General features: G+C 39.3%; 1 protein-coding gene across 3 annotated transcripts in view; it reads left to right on the top strand.

Moving 5' to 3' along the window:
- The window catches only part of LOC121859401 (myosin heavy chain, muscle-like), a 38,268-nt gene extending 14,606 nt beyond the window's left edge, over positions 1 to 23,662 (top strand). For 2 of the 3 annotated variants that reach the window (XM_042356186.1, XM_042356185.1), the window contains exons 7-22: positions 1,531 to 1,634; positions 1,823 to 1,960; positions 2,091 to 2,360; positions 2,651 to 2,821; positions 9,793 to 10,120; positions 10,675 to 10,727; positions 11,497 to 11,584; positions 12,933 to 13,050; positions 16,104 to 16,221; positions 16,495 to 16,968; positions 17,420 to 18,306; positions 19,060 to 19,138; positions 20,004 to 20,249; positions 21,233 to 22,020; positions 22,135 to 22,588; positions 22,713 to 23,662. In XM_042356186.1, the coding sequence (XP_042212120.1) occupies positions 1,531 to 1,634; positions 1,823 to 1,960; positions 2,091 to 2,360; positions 2,651 to 2,821; positions 9,793 to 10,120; positions 10,675 to 10,727; positions 11,497 to 11,584; positions 12,933 to 13,050; positions 16,104 to 16,221; positions 16,495 to 16,968; positions 17,420 to 18,306; positions 19,060 to 19,138; positions 20,004 to 20,249; positions 21,233 to 22,020; positions 22,135 to 22,588; positions 22,713 to 23,270 (4,874 nt within the window). In that variant the 3' untranslated portion in view covers positions 23,271 to 23,662. Of the gene's footprint in view, positions 1 to 1,130; positions 1,168 to 1,530; positions 1,635 to 1,822; positions 1,961 to 2,090; positions 2,361 to 2,650; positions 2,822 to 9,792; positions 10,121 to 10,674; positions 10,728 to 11,496; positions 11,585 to 12,932; positions 13,051 to 16,103; positions 16,222 to 16,494; positions 16,969 to 17,419; positions 18,307 to 19,059; positions 19,139 to 20,003; positions 20,250 to 21,232; positions 22,021 to 22,134; positions 22,589 to 22,712 lie in introns of those variants that run through there. The other variant, XM_042356187.1, reaches the window with a different exon arrangement.
- Positions 23,663 to 26,365: the final 2,703 nt, after the last annotated feature.

Raw genomic sequence — 26,365 nt, 5'->3', positions numbered from 1 at the left:
ATATATATATATATATATATATATATATATATATATATATATTTCATTAGCCCATAAAGAGCACGGACATCTACACATAATCAACAACCTCACCCTGCCAGGACTCGACGAACCCACGATCATATCTGTGTGTGACCAGGGAACATTACCTCTAGACTACCAGGACACGAAAAGCTGTCCTAGACTGTGTTATATTTCACACAAAGTCTGTTCATCGAGCTTATGGCGCCGTGAACCTCTAATTGAGGACTACCCCTGCCTCTTAGGTGATCAGAGTAACGTTTTACCAAATCCGGCTTCGAAACACGAGGTTCCATATATATTTCATTAGCCCATAAAGTGTGCGGACTTCTACATATAATCAACAACCTCACCCCGCAAGGACTCGAACCCACGGTCTATGTGTGTGACCTGTAGTCTAGAGGTAACGTTCCCCGGTCACATACATAAGATCGTGGGTTTGAGTCCTGGCGGGGTGAGGTTTTATATATATATATATATTACTGGCCGAGTATCCATGACTAGGTTTGTTAATTTGATGTACAGTAGTAACAATGACAGGTACTCAAGGGTTCAGTGAAAACAAAAATTTAGATTAAATGTTCTTTACTGATTTTAAGCCTTAAAATTCGTTTAGAACCATTAGCGAACGTGCTTCTTAAAATCGAATTCTAGTAAGTTTGAAATATAAATTTTTTTGCTGAAATTTACCACGCCATGGAAAAAAACAAAACTCAAACACAAAGAAACATAGAAGACGTGTCGTTCCATTTTCTTCTACTGTCGCTCTTGTTGAGAAGATTAAGTAATAATTAGCTTCGATATTCAACACTTTTTTCAATATGTTTAAAACCGCCATTAACTATATATAGCAGGAAAAAATACAATGAAAACTTAAATTGTGAAAAATTCCTCAAAGTAATTACTAAATTTCCTTTTTAACGGTGATTCAAAATTCAGAGTAATTTTTTTATATGTGTATATCACAAAGATTCAATAAATCTGCATCGCTTATATTTCTTTTAAGCATTTCGTTCTATTTCTGGCAGATTTTTTTATTTATTTTTATAAATTGATATCCTCGCCCCTAATTCTTTTAAAAAATATTTCTTTTCAAATTACAGCCTCGATCAGTGAAGAACAATACTATCTCCTCAGTTGAAGAAGGTGAGCCAGCCTCTGATATATTAATGTTTACTTTAACCAAACTACTCAACCGAATTAATTAAAATATCGATGTGTGACGAGACAAATATTCGATATTTTAACCGAAAATTACTCAAAATATCCACACTTCAGCTATCAGAAGGTGTCCAACCCACAACTGAGAGAAAAACAGCTGGACCGAGAGTTTTGTGTTGAGAACTACACGACGTTCTTAAATCTGTTAACAATCAACACTGCTCATTAAATAAGTATAATAAGTGTTACTAAATTTCTTTACCTCTATTTCCAATTATGTTTTCCCTAAAACAGTCTGTGGTAAATAATTACGTCCTGTGGTATTAATTTTTTGCTTAACTTCTCCAGCCTCGTGTTTACTTAGTGACGACATCTACGATTATCACTACGTGTCTCAGGGCAAGGTCACCGTCCCCTCCATTGATGACAAAGAGGACATGCAGTTCTGTCACGTGAGTACCTTCCTACCCATATATATATATATGCAGTATATATATATATATATATATATATGTGTGTGTGTGTGTGTGTGTGTGTGTGCACCTATAATTTATAAATTGAAAAGGTCTCTAAAAGACTATAATACTATAAGGAAATTTGAATTTCTTTGTGTAACATTGATGTCCTTCATCCACTACAGGACGCTTTCGATATTCTTGGCTTCTCTAAAGAAGAGGTTGAACAAGTCTATAAAATCACTGCTTCTGTCATGCACTTTGGTGAAGTGAAGTTCAAACAGAGGGGTCGAGAGGAACAAGCTGAACCTGATGGTACTGAGGTACTCTTTCTATCTTTACATTTCTGTTTTATTACTGCACTTTATTGCACCCCGGATCATAAGACAACAATCAGGGCTCTCTATTATATATTAATGATATGTTTTCAAATAAATTATTTTATTTTTCAAGGTTGGTGAGACAGTTGCCAAACTGCTGGGTGTTGACGGGGCTGACCTGTACAAATGCATCACCAAGCCCAAAATTAAGGTCGGTGCAGAGTTCGTTGCCAAGGGCATGAATGTGAATCAATGTTCCTACTCTGTCGGTGCCTTAGCTAAGGGTCTCTTCGATCGTGTCTTCAAGTTCCTGGTACAAAAGTGTAACGTGACTCTTGAGACTGGCCTGAAACGAGCTTCGTTCATCGGTGTGCTCGATATCGCCGGCTTCGAGATCTTCGATGTAAGGAGTTAGGGAACTGTTTTCCAGTAAATATATAATAACTTATTGAGACTTTACATAACAACTACATCATTATTATTAGTATAATATTTTTTACATTTATCCTAGGGGCTTTTATACTATGGGTTCAATTAAACTAGTAATATTATTATCCTTTGCAATTGGATTTGTTAACAAATGAATACTAATACGGCCACCTTAGTCGTGTATTAAATAATGGCTTCTAGACTTTTGTTGTCACAAGTTTTTCTCTATAAGGTGTTATTTGTGTCTAATTTTGTTCCCAACAGTTCAACGGCTTCGAGCAGATCTGCATCAACTTCTGTAACGAGAAGCTGCAGCAGTTCTTCAACCATCACATGTTTGTGCTGGAGCAGGAGGAATACAAGAAGGAAGGCATCAACTGGCAGTTCGTGGACTTCGGTATGGATCTGCAGGCCTGCATCGAGCTCTTCGAGAAGGTAATTACACCTATTTTATTTATTCAGAAGCAACGGTATAAGTACAATAAAAGTTACAATAATTTTTAAATGCCACAATATATATATATATATATATATATATATATATATATATATATATATATATATATATATATATATATATATATATATAACAAAGAAGTATGTCTGTGTGTGTGTTTGTGTGTGTGTGTCAGCACGAGAATCTCGGAAACTACTTTACCGATCTGTAGTGATGATGGATGGTGTTATATGTAGTGATGATGGATGGTGTTATATATAGTGATGATGGATGATGATGTTATATGTAGTGATGATGGATGTTATATGTAGTGATGATGGGTGGTGTTATATGTAGTGATGATGGATGGTGTTATATGTAGTGATGATGGATGATGATGTTATATGTAGTGATGATGGATGTTATATGTAGTGATGATGGGTGGTGTTATATGTAGTGATGATGGATGATGTTATATGTAGTGATGATGGATGGTGTTATATGTAGTGATGATGGATGATGTTATATGTAGTGATGATGGGTGGTGTTATATGTAGTGATGATGGATGGTGTTATATGTCGTGATGATGAATTATGTTATATGTAGTGATGATGGATGATGTTATATGTAGTGATGATGGATGATGTTATATGTAGTGATGATGGATGGTGTTATATGTAGTGATGATGGATGATGTTATGATGTTATATGTAGTAATGATGGATGTTGTTATATGTAGTGATGATGGGTGGTGTTATATGTAGTGATGATGGATGATGTTATGATGTTATATGTAGTAATGATGGATGTTGTTATATGTAGTGATGATGGGTGGTGTTATATGTAGTGATGATGAATTATGTTATATGTAGTGATGATGGATGATGTTATATGTAGTGATGGTGGATGATGTTATATGTAGTGATGATGGATGTTGTTATATGTAGTGATGATGGGTGGTGTTATATGTAGTGATGATGGATGATGTTATATGTAGTGATGATGGGTGGTGTTATATGTAGTGATGATGGATGATGTTATATGTAGTGATGATGGGTGTTGTTATATGTAGTGATGATGGATGGTGTTATATGTAGTGATGATGGATGATGTTATGATGTTATATGTAGTAATGATGGATGTTGTTATATGTAGTGATGATGGGTGGTGTTATATGTAGTGATGATGGATGATGTTATATGTAGTGATGATGGATGTTGTTATATGTAGTGATGATGGGTGGTGTTGTATGTAGTGATGATGGATGGTGTTATATGTAGTGATGATTAGACAATAACATAATAGCAGTTTAATGCTAAAAAAATATACTTTGCCGTACCGTTGTAGTGGAACTTACATACACCATTAATGAAATATTGATGGAAGAAGTTTTGGGGAGTGAACAATGTGGAACTTCCTGGAGGCTGGCGTCCTACCGTGGCCTAGCGAATGAGCCGCCCGGACCAAATTTGACATGGATAGCAAGTGTTTCCTTGCTTCTCTCATAGACAGTTCTATGTTGGATGCTCCAGAGTGGGAGGCAAAAATCTGTACATAATTGCTGCTAATGGCAAAACCAAAAACGTGGTCTACCCTAATGCACTACAGTGAGACAATGTGGAGCCTCCCGGAGGGTGGCGTCCTACCGTGTGTGTCCGCACGAGAATCTCGGAAACGACTTTACCGATCTGTAGTGATGAGGGATGGTGTTATATGTAGTGATGATGGATGGTGTTATATGCAGTGATGATGGATGATTTTATATGTAGTGATGATGGATATTGTTATATGTAATGATGATGGATGGTGTTATATGTAGTGATGATGGATGATGTTATATGTAGTGATGATGGATGGTGTTATATGTAGTGATGATGGGTGGTGTTATATGTAGTGATGATTAGACAATAAAATAATAACAGTTAATGCTAAAAATATATACTTTGCTGTACCGTTATATTAAAAACCATGGTGGAACTTACATACACCGTTAATGAACTATTGATGGAAGAAGAAGTTTTGGGGACTGAACAGTTGGACAATGTGGAGCCTCCCGGAGGGTGGCGTCCTACCTGGGCGGCGATTCTGCTAGTGTATAATAACATATACGGTACATTTTGTGTTGCATCATCTATAATTTCATCACATAACATAAATTCAGAGCACATTTTCGACATTTACTCTGAATTGAGTGTTGGCCGGTTGTTGACCTTTGTTCGTTTTAATGGCCATCGATTTCGATGGCCTTTATGGCTGTAGTCTTGTACTTTTGACCTTTTCCTTTTTTTTCTGTACTACCCATTTTATTCTTTCTGGTCTTCTAGGTCTGGTAATGATTCGTAGAGGTCGATGAACTCTGAGTTTCTTACCGTCAGTATATCTGGTTCTTGTTGTTCATTCTCTTGCTTTTCCTGGTTCTTCTGTGTTGTTTTGTTCTTGTTTCTTCTTTTCTTCTTCCTTCGCAGATTAGCTATCCTACTTTCCTCCCTCCACTTGGGACACTCCCGGTCAGATGAGGAGTGAGAGCCACCATAAGCTGCACATTTCTTGTCAGTTGTCGTACTCGTGATGTGCGGTAGTCTGGTTGTCCCGCATGTGGCACATACCTCCCGAGCACGCCACTTCTTTACAGGATGTCCATATCTGCCAGGTAGTAGGTAATCGGCAGCGACCAAACAGGGAGGTACTATCTCCTGGGAAGATATTGGAAGAATAATGTGTTGCCTAATGGCAGACCCTGCTGCTATATGGCATCACGAAAACTGTGAACAAGTCCCAGGTTGCTGATCTATCTTTCTGCCTCATTTACACACAATTGCAGGGTCTCAACTGTCTCTCTTACTATTGATAACACCACACATAAAACCGTACTCATTCTTGATCTGTTTTATTCACTCTATTTTATTCTTCTATGTCAGTTGATATTAATACTAAAGCGGGGCTTTCTCGGATGGGTCCCACTGGTCGGGGAGGTTGTGGACCCCAGGGCCGACCTGATCATTATCAAGCTACTGGGGCCTCAACTGACGCCACCGCGGTTGCTGGAAGATCGGCTTTTTTCACACTTCATTTTTCCAACATTCGCGGACTGAGATCCATTTTTTCTTCTGTGGAGCACCATCTATCAACCTCTTTCCCCGACCTCTTACTACTCTCCGAACTTCAACTGACCAAAGCAGCTTCACCCAAAATTTTCAAGTCTCTAACTACAACCTACTTCCGTTCTAAGGGAGGTGTATGCGCCTACTGCAACACACGTACACCTATAGCCCGACTCACAGATCTTGAATCTCCCCTTTATGATGTCATCTGGCTCAAAATATCTCTACCTACTGTGACTATTTTCCTTTGTTTCCTATACTGTTCTCCCAACTCTACCAACTATTTCGAACTCTTTGACTATCTCACTTCTTGTCATGAGTCGTTGCTATCCTCACACCCCAACACCGTGATCCTCTACCTAGGGGATTTCAATGTACATCACAGAGAGCGGCTTGGCTCTGCAAGGGATGACCCAGGTGGAGCTGAGGCACTCTCTTTTTCCTTACTTAATGATTGGAACAAATAATCAAACACCCTACACGCGTTCCTCATCGACACGATCAACTTGCTAACATTCTTGATCTTTGTTTTACCTCTAACCCGTCACACTATTCATACTCAATTTTTGCCCTCTTAGGGTCTTCTGATCACAACCTTATTTCTATTAAATCAAATTGGGCACGACCACCTCCCCCACCCCCGTCTAAACGTCAACTATGGCACAATCGGAGGGCAAGCTGGCAATCCTTGCGAGAATTATTCACCGACTTTCCTTGGGATGAATGTTGCTTTTCCACTCGGGATGCCTCGGTATGTGCTGACAGCATTGCTGGATTATACAGTGTGGTATGAGTGCATTTATCCCATCTTCTACCAAAACTTTCACATTACAATCATGGTTTGATCGCTCCTGCTCTCTTGCTTGCAGGGTGAGAGATAGGGCATGTCGAGCTATGAAACTATCTCCTTCTCGTATTACCCACACCTCTTTCATTACTTCTAGGAATCGTTGTAAGGCTATTCTTCGTAGGGCTAAGCGGAATTTTATTAAAAGAAAGACCGCTGTCCTGACTAATTCTTCCTCTAGTAAATCCTTCTGGTCCTTAACTAAAAACATCTGTAACAACTTCTGCACGCCATCTTTTCCTCCCCTCTTCCGTCCCAATAACTCTATAGCCAAATCTCATCCTGACAAAGCCAACCTCTTTGGCACCTTATTCTCCTCTAATTCCACCTTAGACGATTCCCACTCTATCTCTCCTATCCCTGCACTTCCTACTGAACCTATGCACTTTCCTATAATCTCCACTCGCAGGGTTGCCGGTGTGCTATCCAGGTTGGATGTGAGTAAGGCGCATGGACCGGACGGAATACCCCCTCGTGTTCTGAGGGAGTGTGCTGAAGCCCTGGCCCCTCTGCTTGCTCGCCTCTTTCGCCTTTGCCTCAAAACCCAAACTTTTCCTTCTTCTTGGAAGCATGCCTTGGTTCAGCCCATCCCGAAGAAGGGTGACCATTCTAATCCTTCTAACTATCGCCCCATTGCCCTAACTTCATCCCTCTCTAAGATTTTCGAAACTATCTTGAATTTCGATTTTCTCCGTCACCTTGAACGCCTTTCTCTTTTGTCGGATCACCAGTATGGCTTTCGCCAGGCGAGATCTACTGGTGATCTGCTCTCCTATTGCACCCATCTTTGGTCATCCTCTCTTAGGGATTATGGGGAAACTTTTGTCGTGGCTTTCGACATCTCCAAAGCATTTGACAGGGTATGGCACAAGTCTTTGCTATCTAAACTTCCCTCTTTTGGTTTCTCTCCCCGACTTTGTTTCCTCATCTCTAGCTTCCTTGAGAACCGATCCATGGCAGTTGTTGTCGAGGGATCGATTTCTCGCTCTTTCTCTCCCAGTAGTGGCGTCCCACAGGGTTCTGTTCTTTCACCAACTCTCTTCCTTCTTTTTATCAGTGATTTACTTCACACTACAACTAACTCTATCCATTCTTATGCTGATGATTCTACTCTTCACTCTTCCTCACATTTTCCCCTTCCTCCTAACTTTAAAACTAGATCTGTTTCTAGAACTGATATCATTACTTCTATCAACGCGGATCTGTGCAGCATCTCTGAATGGGGAGATACAAACTTGGTTAAGTTCAATAGTAATAAAACTCAATATTTACCATTTACACTTTGTAAATTAGACGATCTCCCACCAATTACATTTCAGGACGCTATCATCCTCCCAAATTCTGAAATAAATTTGTTAGGCCTGACCATTTCCCCCAATATGTCCTGGAAATCACACAGCCCTAGTATAACTAAAGCTGCCTCCCGAAAGTTGGGAATGCTGTACAGATGCCGCAGCTACTTCACTCCTGAGCAGTTGCTCCAAGTATATAAGAGATTCATTCGTCCTAACTTGGAGTACTGCTCTCATATCTGGGGTGGCTCTTCTTCTGTCCAACTATTAGATAGGGTGGAATCAAAGGCATTTCGTCTTATTAACTCTCCTCCTTTAGTCGACAATCTCTCTCCCCTTTTTCTTCGCCGCAATGTTGCTTCACTCTCTCTCTTTTACAGATACTTTAACGGGCAATGTTCGGTGGATTTGGCATCCTGTGTACCGCCGGCAAGGCCGTGGGTTCGTAACACACGTGTTGCCCGCGGTGCCCACCGTTTCTCTGTGGATGTCGGTCACACGAGAATAACCCGTTATAGGACCTCCTTCTTTCCTCACACAGCCAAACTGTGGAATGCTCTGCCTTCTTCTGTGTTTCCATGCTCTTACAATCTGTCTCACTTTAAAAAGCTGGTTTTCCAGCATCTTCGTGGTGTAGATTAATTCAGTATAACCTTTTTTTCTATATTTACAATTTCTTTCCGTTTTTTTTTCGCCCTCTAGGCTCCGTTGTGGGTCGTTTGACCTGTGCCCGGGTGGGCTAATTCCCGTAAAAAAAAAAAAATCTCTGGCTCTTATTGCAGAGTGTGGATCTGGCAACGTAGGTCATAATTGGGATGGTCTTTCATCTCAGTCGTACTTCTTGTGGTAATGTCTTCGGGCAGCCGACTAGTGTCGCTTGATTGGCTAGCTTCCTTTTGACATCTAGATGGTCACCGATAAGTTGGGCCAGCTAGTCTTGGTCTAGGTGTTCAATTTAGAAGTGGAAGATCACCCCCATCACAAAGTTGTCGTTTTCTTCAATTTCTATCTCGATTGGGACGCCATTAATGACGTTGACGTCTTACACTTGCTTGGCCTGTCCCCATTCGGTGAAGGTGACCATAAGGCCACCACTCTCTGATCTGTGGATGACCTTCGTAACTTCCTTAATCCCAGAGGAGTCGGCAAACCTCCTCAGGAGGCGCGCTCGACCCGGTACAGCCGAACCACATTCACTTGGTATCAACCCAGTGTCATGTCCCTGTGGTACCTCAGGAGCAAAGATAGACGTCTTCATTCGCCGAGGTTCAGCTCTAGAATATTGGCCGGTTTTTGTAACGCCTCTTTACTATTTGTTCTAAGAACATTATCATCACCACATCAAACAATAATGTTACTTTACCATTGACATTTATTCTTTCATCGCTAGTCTCATCATACCTCAATACAAATTCTAAACTGATTTTTGTATAATGTTTGAAATTGGACGCAGGCTTTTCAAACTACTTATGTAACCCTAAAGTCCTAAACCATCCAGTACGTGTCCTTTACACTGCAGCTCTGATCCCAGGAAATATCTGAAATTCTGGTGTTCCCAATTCCCTAACATTTTGTTTTTTCTGGTTCACTTCGCCTGTCCTTCTCTGCACGGCCCAGCAGTTACAAACAAATATTAACATTTAATCACATAATTTTCTTAATAATTTATTATTTCTTTTACTATTTTTTTTTAAACTTAAAGGTGACGAATTTCTTAAACTCTCCACAGAAAATGGGCATTCTCTCCATCCTTGAGGAGGAGTCAATGTTCCCCAAGGCTACTGACAAGTCCTTCCAAGAAAAGTTAAATGCTAATCACCTTGGTAAATCTCCTGTGTTCATCAAACCTAAGCCACCAAAGGCTGGTCAGCCTGACTCTCACTTCGCCATTGTTCACTACGCTGGTACTGTCAGCTACAACCTGAGTGGCTGGCTCGAGAAGAACAAGGACCCTCTCAACGACACTGTTGTTGACCTCCTCAAGAAATCATCCGACTCACTTGTCGTTCTGTTGTTCGCTGATCATCCCGGGCAGTCCGGACCTGCAGATACTAAAGGTAGTAGCATTGTTCTCATATTTTCATCTGACCATTACTGATATTATAAATTCGTGGACATTACAATAAGATTTATCTACTGTAAAGTTTTCACTTATGATTCATGTGTAATTACATCACTTAAGTCTCTTCTGGACGTGGGTCTCAGGACTGTGAAGCCGGACCCTCATCACTTCTTTAAGAGAGTACACAATGAGTTCTATCTCTCATAATTTTTAATTTTGTTAGACTAATTAGTGTATTACTAACCTTGCTACGCGCTTAAAGACCTTCGTTGTTGAAGCGTAGTAATAAGATAACAATATTGCTCTCTAAAACTAATTATGTCCTCTACTATAAATTGACCACCATTCTTTTTTTACTAGATAGAAGTTTATGGTAGGATTTTTGCGTTCAACATTTTTTTTTCAATGTCATATGTATAGTTTGTCATAGTTTTGATGAATTCACTTCAGAGTAACATGTTCATGAGAAGATACAGTAGATACAATCATAAGAACATTGATATTATATTTACCGACATGAAAATATATGTAAATTTCTACTGCTTTCAGGTGGTCGTGGCGCGAAGTCTGGTTCATTCAAGACTGTGTCATCTTCATATCGAGTATGTAGTTCAGTTCTGGTGAATCATATCCTTGCCTTTGCTCTGTTGATAGTTTGAATCGTTCAAGTTCTTTCATAAAAATTTTAACTACATATAATTCGAACTTTATACCCGTATAGTTCCCATTTTTCATTCTAGTGGTTCAGTTACCCATTATTTTTGTCGTCACAACTTCACCTAAGGATAAATATTTTAATAAAAATATTTAAACGAAGCCCATGCGCGTGTTGCTAGGAATCGCACTTGAATATATTACACTTTATTTCCATATAAAACTGTCTGCACGCTGCGGGGTTTATTTATATAATGAAATTCCAAAACGTACCCCTTTTACCGTTACACTGCCTTGTACATTAGAGATAATGGATGAGCTGGCGTTCATTCACTGGCCATTGGTAATACTTCTATCAACTATACCTACAGTATTCCGCCACAAGTGAATCTGATGCTCGCTGGAATTATCCTTACTGACAACACCAGTATAAATTTTGTTGAATCCATTAACGACACGTAAAGTTAACTCTGACGGGCTCTTATTGTTCACACTTATATGAATCTGATGTTCAGGTCATGTGTTCTAAATACTATTAGTTTCAACTATACCTCTACCTGTTCGTTAAAATATTTGGGACCTAATGGTCAATATTAACGAGTCACTTATGAAAGTACCAATAAAAGTTATGAAGTTTAATCATTGTTGAGTTACACCATTCACAATAAAAGGAGTGTCCTATTCCAACTAACCTCGTCCTTCGTCTTCTTCCCACAGGACCAGTTGAACAACCTGATGAAGACCCTGAACGCCACTCACCCTCACTTCATCCGTTGTATCGTCCCCAACGAAACCAAATCTCCGGGTAAGTGAAGGGAGCCAAGCTAGTTTGGTCAATCTGATCATTATATTTGATTCATCAGAAAACGAGTTGAGCGTAAATGACTCTATGGAAAGCCACCACCAAGAGAATGTTTCTCGTTGTACGAACGAGACGTCTCAAAGATTATATCGTATCCAAAGAGCATTATATTAAAGAACAACTTAATTTCATAAGAACATAAGAACATAAGAAAGTGGGATACTGCAGGAGGCCGACTGGCCCATACAGGGCAGATCCCTTTCACACCCATCCCAGCACTTCCATGTGCCTACCCAACTTCGTCTTGAAGCTCCCTAGCGTCCCCGATCCTACTATGGCACTCGGTAGTCTATTCCACATATCCACAACTCTATTACCAAACCAGTGCTTGCCTATATCCTTTCTGAATCGGAATTTATCTAATTTAAAGCCATTTGTTCTAGTTATTTCGTTATTACTGAGCTTCAGAACATCTTCCATTTTACCCTTGTTAATCCCACTTACCCACTTGAACACCTCTATCATATCTCCCCTAACTCTACGCCTCTCTAATGAATGCAAGCCTAAGCTTTTCAGTCTTTCTTCATATGGAAGGTTTCTAATATTATGGATCATTTTTGTCATTCTTCTCTGTACTCTCTCCAAAGAATCTATGTCCATTCTATAATAAGGACACCAGAATTGAACCGCATAACCCATGTGTGGCCTCACTAATGCTAGGTAAAGTTTCAAGATAACGTCAGCAGTTCTGTTACTCACACTCCTAGATATGAACCCAAGAATCCTGTTTGCCTTGTTGCGAACGCGAATACAGAAAAACCAGAAAACCAGAAAAAGGAAAAATGAGAAAGAACAACAAGAACCAGAAAAAAAGATCAAAACTAAGAACAAGAAATTAAAACACTAAGATTTTTAGAATTTATTGACATCTACGCAGACCAAGAAGCAGAACAAGAAAAATAAAATAGGAGGTAGAGAAGAAACAAAAGAGCAAGAGGAAGCGGTTAATGTTTACATTTCAAAATTCACCCCAGTGTCTTAAACAGCAGTAATCCTTGAGAAAGATCTTTGAAGGAATTCGGCTATTACAATACAGTGTTTTGTGAAGATGAGAAGCACTAATGTCGGCAGGGCCTTGGCTGTGATACTACTCACCAGTGATTGAAAACTGTGCTGTAAAAATCGATTACCAGGTGTTTCAATTCGTGACGCTTTTGCCTAGGGCAATTAGGTTAAAGCAAGTCTTAGGCTACAATACCCCAAGGGGCATGTCACACAACCACTGGTGTTATTGTCAAAGGCGTCGTGTTCAGAGGAAAATGTAAATGACAAATTTTCTTCGCCCCCTCAGGTGTTGTAGATGCAGGCTTGATCATGCACCAACTGACCTGTAACGGTGTACTTGAGGGTATCCGTATCTGCCGTAAGGGCTTCCCCAACAGGATGGTCTACCCTGACTTCAAGCACCGGTGAGTTGACTTAAACCTTTTCATTTATTTAATACTAAAATAAGAGGAATTTCCGGTGTGTCAATGTTTTCTGGCAAGCACACGTCAAGAATTTTCTACATAAGCTGTTTACTTTACCTATCTGCCTACTTTTTAGAACGTCTGGTGTATATGAGCAGCATCTCTTTATTATATCACGTATTATAGACTTTAATCAAGATATAAATGGTTACTTAGAACTTCCAATGAATACTTAGTGAAATATGGAAGTAAGATGTTAACCAGAAATTCCTCTCGTGAAGAAAAGTAGTGTGTTCTCAGTGAATTTAAGTATAAGTGAGATAAGAGTCGGTAATTCCTTAGATATCAGATATTGGGAGTGAAGTTAAACATACAACGATAATTTTGTTATAATTACTTTCAACAATAATGTTAATGTATATATATATATATATATATATATATATATATATATATATATATATATATATATATATATATATATATATATATAAAATCAACGACCTCACCAGCCAGGAATCGAACCCTCGACCTACTGGGTGGGACTAGGGAATGCTACCAACCAACCCACAAGGACACTAAAAGCAGTCCTAGACTCTGTTATAGTTCACACAAAGCCTGTTCATCGAGCTGATGGCGCCGTGAACCTCATTGGGAACTGCCTGTGGCTCGTATGTGGTGCCAGTAGCGTTCCCTAGTCCCACCCAGTAGGTGGAGGGTTCGATTCCTGGCTGGTGAGGTCGTTGATTATATGTTCAAAGTCCGCGTGTTATATGGACTAAAAATGAAGTATATATATGGTACCTCGTGTTTCATACCAGCTGGATTCGATAAAATGCTACTGACACCACATACGAGGCACGGGCAGTTAGTTCCCAATGAGGTTCACGGCGCCATCAGCTCGATGAACAGGCTTTGTGTGAACTATAACAGAGTCTAGGACTGCTTTTAGTGTCCTTGTGGGTTGGTCCGTAGCGTTCCCTAGTCCCACTCAGTAGGTCGAGGGTTCGATTCCTGGCTGGTGAGGTCGCTGATTATTTGTTCAAAGTCCGCGTGTTATATGGACTAAAAATGAAGTATATATATATATATATATATATATATATATATATATATATATATATATATATATATATATATATATATATATATACAAAGAACGTCAACTGGATTAGCTTAGGTCATAAAAAGACGCTAGTGCTACGTTAGGTATCATTAAATGCACAAGGATTTTACAGTGGTTAAATGGTGACAAAAATAGACAATAATAAGAGCACTGTGGTGGCCTCATATATTGGAGCTCGTTAAGTACGACGTAAGTTAGTCTCGGACCTGGTATCACTCGTAAGAGCATTTGCGTCATATAATAGAATATTGTACACTAGTCACTTAGGGTCACTTAGACGAGAGAATCAACTACACAAATGGACTTAGCCATATGTAGTTGACACCAGACACAGACTAGGCGCCGCAGTCGAAAGAGAGTTAGGTCACACACGCAGGATATTGAGAGTGGACAGTTGCTCTGAGCTAAGTGATGAGTAGAGACTGCTGGACAGGGAATGCTTCCAAATGAGAGAATGCTGCTGGTGCTTGGTTGATTGGTTGATTTTATTTCCTGGCCGTCAACTGCCGCGGTTATTACAGCCACAGAATTATAAATTTAACCGCTTCCTCTTGCTCTTTTGTTTCTTCTTTACCTCCTATTTTATTTTTCTTGTTCTGCTTCTTGGTCTGCGTAGATGTCAATAAATTCTAAAAATCTTAGTGTTTTAATTTCTTGTTCTTAGTTTTGATCTTTTTTTCTGGTTCTTGTTGTTCTTTCTCATTTTTCCTTTTTCTGGTTTTTCTGTCGTGTTCGTGTTTCTTCACTGCAAGGAGAGCCTCCTTATAGCTCAATTTCTAATGTTGCACCTTGGTTACCCTACACTCCTCCTTCTAATTGGGACACTCCCTGTCGGAGGAGTGAGGGCCGTCACAACCAGCGCATTTCTTGTTGGTCGCCGAGCAAATGGTACGCTGGGGCTCGTTTGTCCCAGCACTTCTTTCCTGGCTGCCCATAGCGCTAACATATGTAGCACCGGGTGGGTATTGGTGTGTATACGGTTACATTGAGATAGTGTCCCATCCCAGTATAACCGTCTTGGGCAATTTGCGGTAAAATCTCTTCATCTTCCTTCCAGTGTAATCGTCTTCTAATATGACTTGTAGCTCGTTTTTTTCTAAGTGCTGTATATCGCCGTGGGAAATAATTCCCCACACGGCGTTGTTGACGAGACAGACTTCCACCTTGATGGAGACGCCATCGATGCTTGTTATATCCTTTAGTTGTTCAGACTGTCCCCAGTCATCGAAGGTAACCACAAGGCCACCACTCGGCTAGCGGACAATCTTCGTAACTCTCTCTGTACCTAAAGAAGTAAAACACCTTTTCAGGACAAGGAGGTTTAGCTTCTCAGGAGGGGTGGAAGATGGAGGATGTAGCCTCATCACCTTCACCTTGCTCCCATAAGACTCACATGTCTGCTTTCGTTGAGGTCTTGTCTCGGAATCGACACTGGTGTCTGGTGGCGAGCCGACATGGCCTTTTAAGAGGCCTGCGATGTTGATTGGCTCATCGGTGACGCCTTCTCCCTCAGCAGCAGGCGCTGCAGAAGGAGTGAGGCCAGGCTGGCGCTCTACAAATTTATGGTGGTGAGACATGCCAATAGTCTTAATAAAAATGAAATAAAGAAATGCGAAAATAAACCTAACCACATAAAATCTATCTAAGGAAATAAGTAACTCTTTAAGATATGTGTAATCTGCCGCCATAGCGTTAACCATTGAATTTTACTTATCTTAAGGATTTTTATGCAAATAATCTCTCACAGTCACTTTCAAAACATAACATAATGCTTACAAAAAACTGCTAAATAATTAAATGGTTTTCATTATAAAATCTTAACTTATATATCCTTCTCCATTTGGACCCCAAGGAATTGTTTCTGGAATACAATGAAAGGAAATAACATGTTCCCTGACAGTTTCACTTCGTCTCCCTCCCCTCGTAGGTACAAGATCTTGGCTTCTAAGGAAATGTCTGAAATAAAGGACGACAAGAAGGCCGCCAAGGCTTGCTTCGACAAAGCCGGCCTGGACGAGGAATCGTACCGTCTTGGCAACACTAAGGTTTGTTTATAAATCATTCTACTACATATCTGAATTCATGATCAAATATTTCAAAAGTAGATACTGTTTACAGCTTCCATGTCCTCTCACGTAATAATAAAAATTTTATCATATCCTTTGTATGCCTCATTGACCTCTAACCGAAAGATGATTGAATTATAAATGCATCGTGTATACGTGGAAAATACTGTATTTTAAAAATAGGTTTTAATCACATCTGATAAAGGGATAAGTGTCCTTTACGTTTATTAATAATTTATTTGGTTTTCTCAGGTGTTCTTCCGTGCTGGTGTTCTGGGTAACTTGGAGGAGATTCGTGACGACCGTCTGGGCAAGATGTTCTCATGGCTGCAGGCTTGGATCCGTGGTTTCATTGGACGAAGAGAATACAAGAGACTTCAGGAGCAGCGCGTTGCCCTCATTGTTGTTCAACGCAACCTGAGAAATTTCTTGAAGATGCGCACCTGGGCTTGGTTCAACCTGTGGCAAAAGGTCAAACCTCTCCTCAACGTCACCCGCATTGAGGACGAGATGAAGGCTCTAGAAGAGAAGGCCGCTAAGATTCAAGCGGATTATGAGAATGAGGTGAAACGTCGTCAAGAAGCTGAATCTACCATTGCCATCCTTCAAGAAGAAAAGAATAATCTCCTGCTTGCCCTAGATTCCAGCAAAGGCAACATGTCTGAGCACCTCGAGAAGCAAGCCAAGCTTCAGAAGCAGAAAGCTGAACTGGAAACTCAAATTGATGTTAGTATTATGAAATAGATTTAGTTGGGAAAGCAGGATAAATTATACAGTACAACCATATTACAGCAGGGTTTTTACAAATAAATTAGGCACCGTTATATTGTACCAGTTACGTAAATCACATCACAACACATTTGATCATTCACAATTCCTAACTGCATATTAAAACTCCCGCGAACACACTTGAGTTATCCAAAACATCCAAATCATCCAAATTTTATAAGGAAAATCACTAATAATTTGGTTCATATTTACAGTGTTAGGATTTGTGTGACAATACTCAATTTCTTCCATATATATATAATCTTTACCCCACTTTATGGAGGATAAACTGATGCAATATAAAATGTACATATTTACAAGTAAGAATTTGGTTTTAAATATACTTCACAATAATTATTATATCTTCTATTGAAAGATTCCATAATTATTTACTTTTTGTTACTTACAGGACATTGCTGAGCGTCTTCAGCAAGAAGAAAATGCCCGCAAGAAAGTTGGTGAGGGTAAGAGAGAAATAGAACAAGAGGTTAGAGACTTGAAAAAGACTTTGGGTAATCTTGAAAGCAGTAATATTCAGTTAGAAGAAGACAAGGCAGCCAGGGATCATCAAATCAAAACCCTTACTGATGAAGTTGCCCATCAGGAAGAACTTATTAATCTAGTAAAAAAAGAGAAGAAACACCTTCAAGAATGCAACCAAAAGACTGCTGAGGACATTCAGTGTGTCGAGGACAAATGCACTCATCTTAACAATGTGAAAACCAAGCTCGAGCAAACACTAGACGAGCTTGAGGAGTCTCTTGATCGCGAGAAGACGAACCGTGCGGAGGGAGATAAACAGAGACGGAAAATTGACAGTGATCTTAGACTGACTCAAGAAACTGTAAGGGACCTCGAACGCAGTCGAAAGGATCTGGAGAGTACTATTGAGCGCAAGGATAAAGAAATTTTCGATCTCACTTCTAAGGTTGAGGAAGAACAGGGGATAATATCCAAATTCAACAGACAGAACAAAGAACTTCAAACACGTCTGGATAATCTTGAACAAGAATATCAGCAAGAGCGTCAAGCCCGTATTAGGGCAGAACAAGCAAAGACTAGGTTAACCCGGGAGCTCACAGAGACAGGAGATCGTTTGGAGGAGGCTGGAGGGGCCACAGCTGCCCAGATTGAGTTGAACAAAAAACGGGAGGCTGAGCTGGCCAAGCTGCGCCGAGAGATTGAGGAAAACAACATGAAGACTGAATCTGCCCTCAGTATCCTTCGGAAGAAACATTCTGATGGCGTTAGTGAATTGACTGAACAGATCGCTCACGTCAACAAATTAAAAGCCAGGTAACTTGTTAATACAGAACAAGGGTTAATAGTGATTACAGCTGTACATTGAATGCTAGTATAAATGTCTTCATGTGTGCCCAAGACTTGGTTATTGAACAGTACCTTTCAAACACGCACACACACAGAAAAACTTGCCATACACACACGCACGCACACACACACACACACACACACACACACACACACACACACACACACACACACACACACACACACACACACACACACACACACACACACTTTATCCACAGCGTGTGTGTGAAAGCATTTATTATATTCAAGATCCTTGATCGTGTAGAGTTTATAATTTTCTCGAATATCCTTCATGTTGCCAGTATACAAGTACAATATAAAAACGGAAGATAATGTACATTTTAGATTAATCAAATTTGAACTAAGTATATATATATATATATATATATATATATATATATATATATATATATATATATATATATATATGTATATATATATATATATATATATATATATATATATATATATATATATATATATATATATATATATATATATATATATATATATATATATATATATATATATATATATATATATATATATATATATATATATATATATATATATATATATATATATATATATATATATATATATATGTATATATATATATATATATATATATATATATATATATATATATATATATATTATTATTATTATTATTATTATTAAATTCCTGATTATTTTGTTATATAATCCCCCACTTAGGGCTGAGAAGGACAAGGAATCTCTTAAGGCTGCCTCCGAGGAAAGCAAGGCCGTCATAGACCGTCTCGCCCACGAGAAGGTAATCACTGACCTCTGGTTATAATATGGGACCAAAAGTACAGAAAATAAAGTAAAAATTAAATAAAGAGAATTCCTTGATTCTTCGTCTGTTTATTTATGGTATCTTTTTCAGCTATCCATTTATCATGATCTAATTAATAGTTTATATATTTTGAATAATTTTAAATAAGGTTAAAGCGAATAGCGAAATAATATAGTCTGGGGACTTCCTCCAGTACCTCGAAGACAAACTGTATGGCCTTTTGTTAAATCAATTCATTTATAACCTAACTTTTTACAAATTTCTATCCGTCATTCAACCAGGTACTATGCGTTACTGATCTTATTAAAACAAGGTTGTACAGAGCTTCTAATCACCTATACCTGACAGTTTTAATGTCTTCTCTGTAGTCAACATCATCATGTTGGTTTGTTATATTGTAACAGGTATTGGATGATGCAAAAACACATTAGCCATCTACCAGATTTCCGAGTGTATATGGTACTGTCACAACGCTACTGGAGTCGCCAGACTAAGTGGACGTAGCTAACTTTTTGCTGGGAATTCGGCTGTAGTGAAACTCCTCTTGGTGTTGTTAACTTCACTGTGCCATGTATCATATTCCCAGTAGCGTGTACTGGCTAACTACCACCCTTTGAGTCAGTTGACCTTGCTTGATAATTACAGCTTAATTGTGTCTGATAAAGTCTGAGTCTTCTTATTATAATTCTAATGAAATCATTAAGGATTAATAAAACAATCTGGGAATAATATTTTTATTCTTTGTACGATTACGATGGTCAAAGATAATAGACTAGAGATATCCGAGACTTGATAAGGGGCAGCACCTCAGACACACATACTAACCAACCTCATCTTTCAGGCAGATGTTGAGAAAATCAACAAACAGCTGTCTCATCAAAATAACGAAATTAACTTCAAGCTTCAGGAAGCTCTTCGTACTATCAGTGACTATGATCTCTCAAAGAAGAAGTTTGCTGATGAAAATTCTGATCTCATTCGCCAACTGGACGAAAGTGAGAGGAAAGTAGGAGAGCTCAGCACAATCAAATTATCACTGACTAACCAACTCAGTGATGCCAGAAAACTTGCCGACGCCGAAATCAAGGTAAGACCAGCGCCTCCCCTTGATGCTGATTTGGCCACTGTCATGGCAATGTGTTCAAGTCCTCATACACAGTTTACTGTGTTTGTACAGTTGTTGAGAATGTAATTAGCTGTCTAAAACTACAAGCACATATTTAAATACCTTAATTCCTTTTCAGTGTAAATCGGAATTATATCGTGAATAGATGATTGGCAAATTCAACAATAAAAGAGTGAATATTAATGCATACAGATTTTGAATGTATAAAATTAATTAAAAAAAGACTCAAATTATCATATGATTCAGTCAATTTCTCTTTGATCTAATGAGTTTGCTTATGGTCGTCTCTATGGACAGGGGGCAATAAAAGTGTGCCTATGGATCAAAGAGTCTCGGTTCTTGAACGCAGAGCCTCAGGTTACTAACCATTAGGCCCAGTGTACAGGTGACCAAACTCATTAAGTTTCTCTGAATATTCAACAGTAATTTTCTTAGTTATTATTTATAGTTTTATATCAATTTAATGAATCATGAGCCTTATGAAATTTCAAGGCAGGTTTGCGAGGATTGAATGTGAGATAGTAAGCCATATCATACCTTTCATAATTTTCCTTATAGGAAATTGAATGAAAAGTGTTTGTTGAATGCAAACATTTCAGTTCAAGAGAATATAGATCGACATAAAACTAGCAAAAGACTTTGTTTAACACAGTGCCTAATGAGAAGTGGTCTGACATTCCGTGATTTAATTTTTAGCAACATTACTGAATTGATGCGATATGAATAGGTACTTAACAATATTACAGAGTAAATGTTTCTTTTAAATGATGTCTAAAAAGTTTGGCTGATTTACGAGTGGCAGCCAGTCTGAAGCTCATATTGAGTTACAGATTTTTTTTCTCAGAAATTCCTCTATTTATGAGAATGCTTAGTACAATGGGGGTTGATTGTGAGTCATAAGTTAATTAACTGTAGAAGTAAGAACATTGCCTTCTTTCCCCCAGAACCGTGCCAATCTTCTTGGAAAGTACCGCAACCTGGAATTTGATATTGAAGGACTTCGAGAACAACTAGATGAAGAAAATGATTTGAAGTCCGACTTGCTACGTCAACTTTCCAAGGCTACTGCTGGAGCACAAATGTGGCGGGCTAAATATGAGTCAGAGGGTGTTGCCAAAACAGAAGAACTTGAAGCTACTCGCTTGAAACTTATTGCCCGACTTGACGAAGCTGAAGCGCAAATTGAAGAACTGAACGTCAGAAATATGAACCTTGAGAAGAATAAGCATCACATTACCTCCGAATTTGAGCAGGTACAAGTTGAGGTTGACCGTGCCCAGTCCATGGCAATTGCTTCTGAAAAGAGACAAAAGAATTTTGATAGAATCATTGGTGAATGGAAGCTGAAGGTTGACGACCTTGCAGCAGAACTTGATGCCTCGCAGAAGGAGTGCCGCAGCTGCACTTCTGAACTCTTCCATTTCAAGACCGTCTATGAGGAGAATCTTGAGAATCTCGATTCTCTTCGTCGTGAGAATATTAATCTTGCTGATGAGATAAAGAGTTTGGTGGATCAACTAAACAACGGAAGTAAATCTCTTGATGAGTTTCAGAAAACAGCCAAACGTCTTGAACTCGAAAAAGAGGAGCTTCAGGCTGCTCTCGAAGAAGCTGAGTCCGCCCTTGAGCAAGAAGAGAACAAAGTGCTCCGTGGTCAGGTAGAACTAAATCAAGTCAGACAAGAAATTGAAAGGCGAATCCAGGAAAAAGAAGAGGAATTCGACAGCACTCGGTAAGTTAAATATTTGTCCACTATGATTTGTGTATAATCTTTCTAACTATCCAGAACATATTAAATACCTAAATAGTCGGTTATTATATGAGTTTCTTCTTCTATGATTCACAGGAAGTGCCATCAGCGAGCCATCGAAACTTTGCAAAGTTCACTTGAAGCTGAGGCTAAAACAAAGGCTGAGGCTCTTCATAATAAGAAAAAGCTGGAGTCAGACATCAACGAACTACAGGCTGCACTTGACCACTCTAATAAGGCTAATACCGAGATGCAGAGACAATGCAAAAAATATCAAAATGATCTCAGTGACTTGCAACATCGCTTTGAGAATGAACAACGCACATCTACTGAATATCGCGAACAATATAATATTGCTGAACGTAAAATCAACTCTCTTAGTGGGGACCTAGAGGAATCCCGCACACTTCTCGAGCAGTCTGACCGTGGCCGTCGTCAGGCTGAAACAGAACTTTCTGATATTCAACAACGGTTTACCAGACTGACAACAGACCACGTTGCTCTAACAACCATAAGGAGAAAACTAGACAGCGAGGTTACGACTCTTCAAGTAAGCATAACTATTTCGCCAGGTAAAAGCAAATGTGATACAGATGATGACTTACATATAACTGACTAGTGTGTGTAATATTTTGTTTACTATTCTTAATGTGGCACGTGTTTCTTTATAACAGGCTGACCTAGATGAATTGGTAACCGAGGCCCGCAACTCTGAGGATAAAGCTAAGAAGGCCATGCTTGATGCCTCACACCTCGCCGACGAACTGCGTGTTGAACAGGAACATTCCCAGACTCAAGAAAAGACTCGCAAGGGCCTTGAAGTAGCAGTCAGAGAATTGCAAGTTCGTCTTCAGGAAAGTGAACTCATTATCGAGCAGACTGGCAAGACTACTGTAAATAGACTAGAAGGCCGAATCCGCGAACTGGAAGGTCATCTTGATGAGGAGCGTCGCCTTCACGCAGAAGACCAGAGTAACCTAAGGAAGTGCGAGAAGCGCATAACGGAGATCACCTTCCAATCTGATGAAGAAAGAAGGAATCATGAGAAGATGCAAAACTTTGTCGACAAGATGCAGCAGAAAACGTCATCGTATAGGCGGCAAGTAGAGGAGGCGGAGGAGATTGCTGCTCTAAACTTGGCCAAGTTCCGTAAGGCCCAGCAGGAGCTGGAGGATTTCGAAGAACGGTCCCGTGTTACTAACCGATTTACTGTAGTGCACAGCGCTGTATAACAGGTTGATTTCTGAACATTCTTGAGGTGAGCTTCGAAATCAAAACAAAATTGAGGATAGTATAGAAAATGTGTACAGAAATACAATTTTCTTGAAGGATATTTCTGCCTTTACTGTTGCTTGTACTCGTAAGGTGTACAGTACTGTACCACTTGTTGCAGAGTTGCATACAAGATCTTAGTATTGAACAATATTTTTTTCACTGTATGGTCAATCATATTTAGCATCCTAGCAATATTATTTTGTAAAACGATGGCAATTTATACCCTTCACAAATTCAATAAAATAACTAGAAAACAAATGTACGCAAAAAAAATGTATTTGAAAGCATAGTTACATGCCATCTTTTTTTTTTTAATTACAGCTGATATCATTCAGGTGAACTAAATGAACTAATCTTTCAATAGCCTAAGCTTTTGTGTGAGAGGACTTTTTGTGCGAGATAGGAAACGTAGGACTAGGGTGTGTTTTCCTGGGGCTGGGATAGGGCATGTAGCTGAGAGGTTAGACAGGGTTTTGTCAAGGGAGGGTACCAATCCAGTAGTGTGTCTTAGTGTGGGAGGAAACGACATAGGTAAGGTTAGGAGTGAGGAACTTTTCAAGAGGTATAGGGAGGCGCCGGGGAAGATTAGAGATAGGGGAGGGATCCCAATAGTATGTGGTGTCTTGCCTAGAAGAGGGGTTGGTCGTGAATGGCTGTCCAGGGCAATTGCTATAAATTGCCGACTGGAAAAACATTGTGCAAACAATGGTTGGACATTCATTGATAGCTGGCAACGATTCTATGGCAACGACTACCTGTACAGTCGCGATGGAATACACTTGTCTCGTGAGGGGGTAAAGACGTTGTCTGCATCCCTGGAGCGTGAAATTGTTACTCCAAAGGGGGGATTTCGCCAGTAGAGAGAGGTCGGGGAAAGTGGGAGTCAAAAAACAAGCAGTAGGAGCGTTAGAAATAAAATAGACTTGCTGAGAGCGGTTTTATGTACCGAGAATGTAGACGTCATAGCAATCACCGAAACTTGGATGAATCTGGCGAGCAAAATTTTTTTATCAGAGTACTACATAGAAGGGTACAACCTTTTTCACAAGGACAGGGAAGGTCGGAAGGGGGGAGGGGTCGCACTCTTCGTCAAGGATACATTAAAATGTTGTATTAATAATTCAATAAAGGGTGAAATAGGAACCGAGTCTGTATGGGTAGAAATCACGGAAGGAAGAGGAAAACTAATCATGGGAGTGATTTACAGGTCCCCAAGTCTTGACAAAGAAGCAGCTCAGCCCATTTGACAGGAAATGAGTAGGGCAGCAAAATATAACAACCTATGCATTATGGGGGATTTCAACTTCAGAAATATTGACTGGGACAAGATTGTAGGTGACTATGAATCTGAAGACTTCCTAGACGCAGTACAGGACATTTTTTGAAACAACTAATTACAGAACTTACTAGAGGTGACAATATATTAGACCTAGTATTAACAAATAAAGAAAATATTATTAGAGATATCACAGTAGGGGAAGAACTAGGTAACAGTGATCACAGAGAAATCAGGTTCACCCTAAATTGGGAAACGAAAAACAATGACAATGTGTTCAGAGTCCCAAACTTTCGGTTGGCGGATTATCAGGGGTTAAGAAGGTACCTAGGTGAGGTGACCTGGGAACAGTCACGTCAGTCCCCAGTAGGAAGGGGTGAGGTCATAGATGACACAACAATTGATCATGACTATAATATATTCACTAGTATACTACATAAAGCACAAGAACAAAATATACCATACAGAAAAATTAGGTCAAATAAGAATGAGACAAGGTGGATGACCAGAAAACTTAAACATGACATAGGAATAAAGAAAGGAATTTATAAAAAAATAAAGGGAGGGGAGGAGCAGCTCAGAAATAGGTATAATGAACTATCTAGGAATGTTAAGAAAAATGTAAGGAAAGCAAAGAGAGACTATGAAGTCAAAATAGCAAGAGAGTCCAAGGTGAATCCCAAGGGATTTTTCCAGGTTTATTGGACAAAGGTCAAGGACAAAGTTGGGCCTTTAATGTCAGGGAGGGGAGAAGTGATAAATGAAAGTGAAGAAATATGCAAAGCATTGAACAGCTACTTCTTATCAGTTTTCACAGAAGAAATTTGCGATGAAATTCCAGAGGTGGAAATGATACTTAAGGGAAAGGAAGAAGAGAAATTAAAGAATATCACTATCAGAAAAGAGGATGTTCTTAAGAAGATAAATATACTAAAGAAAACAAAATCCCCAGGGCCGGATGAAATTTTCCCTCGAGTCTTGAAAGAGTGTAGGGAACAGATTAGCGGGCCCCTCGTAAACTTATTTACAAAATCATTAGACACCGGAGTTGTGCCAGACTTGTGGAAACAGGCAAATGTAGTATCCATATTAAAAATGGGAGACAAAGCATTAGTGTCAAATTACCGGCCGATCAGTTTGACGTCAGTAGTGGGGAAATTTCTTGAATCATTTATAGCAGATAGCATCCGATCGCATCTAGAGAAAAGCAAATTAATCTACGACTCTCAACATTGGTTTACAAAGCGAAAATCTTGTCTAACAAATCTGCTGACGTTTTTTAGGAAAGTCTTCGAGGTAGCAGATAATGACGAAAATACGATGTTATTTACTTAGACTTTAGCAAAGCATTTGACAGAGTACCACATCAGAGGCTTTTGAGAAAAATTAAGGCTCATGGTATCGAGGGGAAAGTTTTAAATTGGATAAAATCATGGCTCACCGATAGAACGCAGAGGGTCAGCGTAGATGGTGTTAAATCTGAGTGGGACCGTGTAACCAGTGGGGTTCCCCAGGGGTCAGTACTAGACCCACTCTTGTTCATAATCTACATAAACGATCTAGATACTGGGATCAGCAGTGACATAAGCAAGTTTGCGGATGACACCAAAATAGGGCGGCAGATTAATTCAGGGCAGGATGCAAATGCATTACAGGAGGATCTAAATAAACTGCAGGGGTGGTCTGAAAAATGGCAAATGAAATTCAACACCAGCAAGTGCAGCGTACTTAATATTGGAAGAACAAATACTGATAATGTATACAGCCTTAACAACA

The sequence above is a fragment of the Homarus americanus genome, unplaced genomic scaffold, assembly GCF_018991925.1.
Source record: "Homarus americanus isolate GMGI-L3 unplaced genomic scaffold, GMGI_Hamer_2.0 scaffold7626, whole genome shotgun sequence".
Taxonomy (NCBI): Eukaryota; Metazoa; Arthropoda; class Malacostraca; order Decapoda; family Nephropidae; genus Homarus; species Homarus americanus.
Note: the sequence above shows the minus strand (reverse complement) of the source record. Positions and strands in the feature narration are given on the sequence as shown.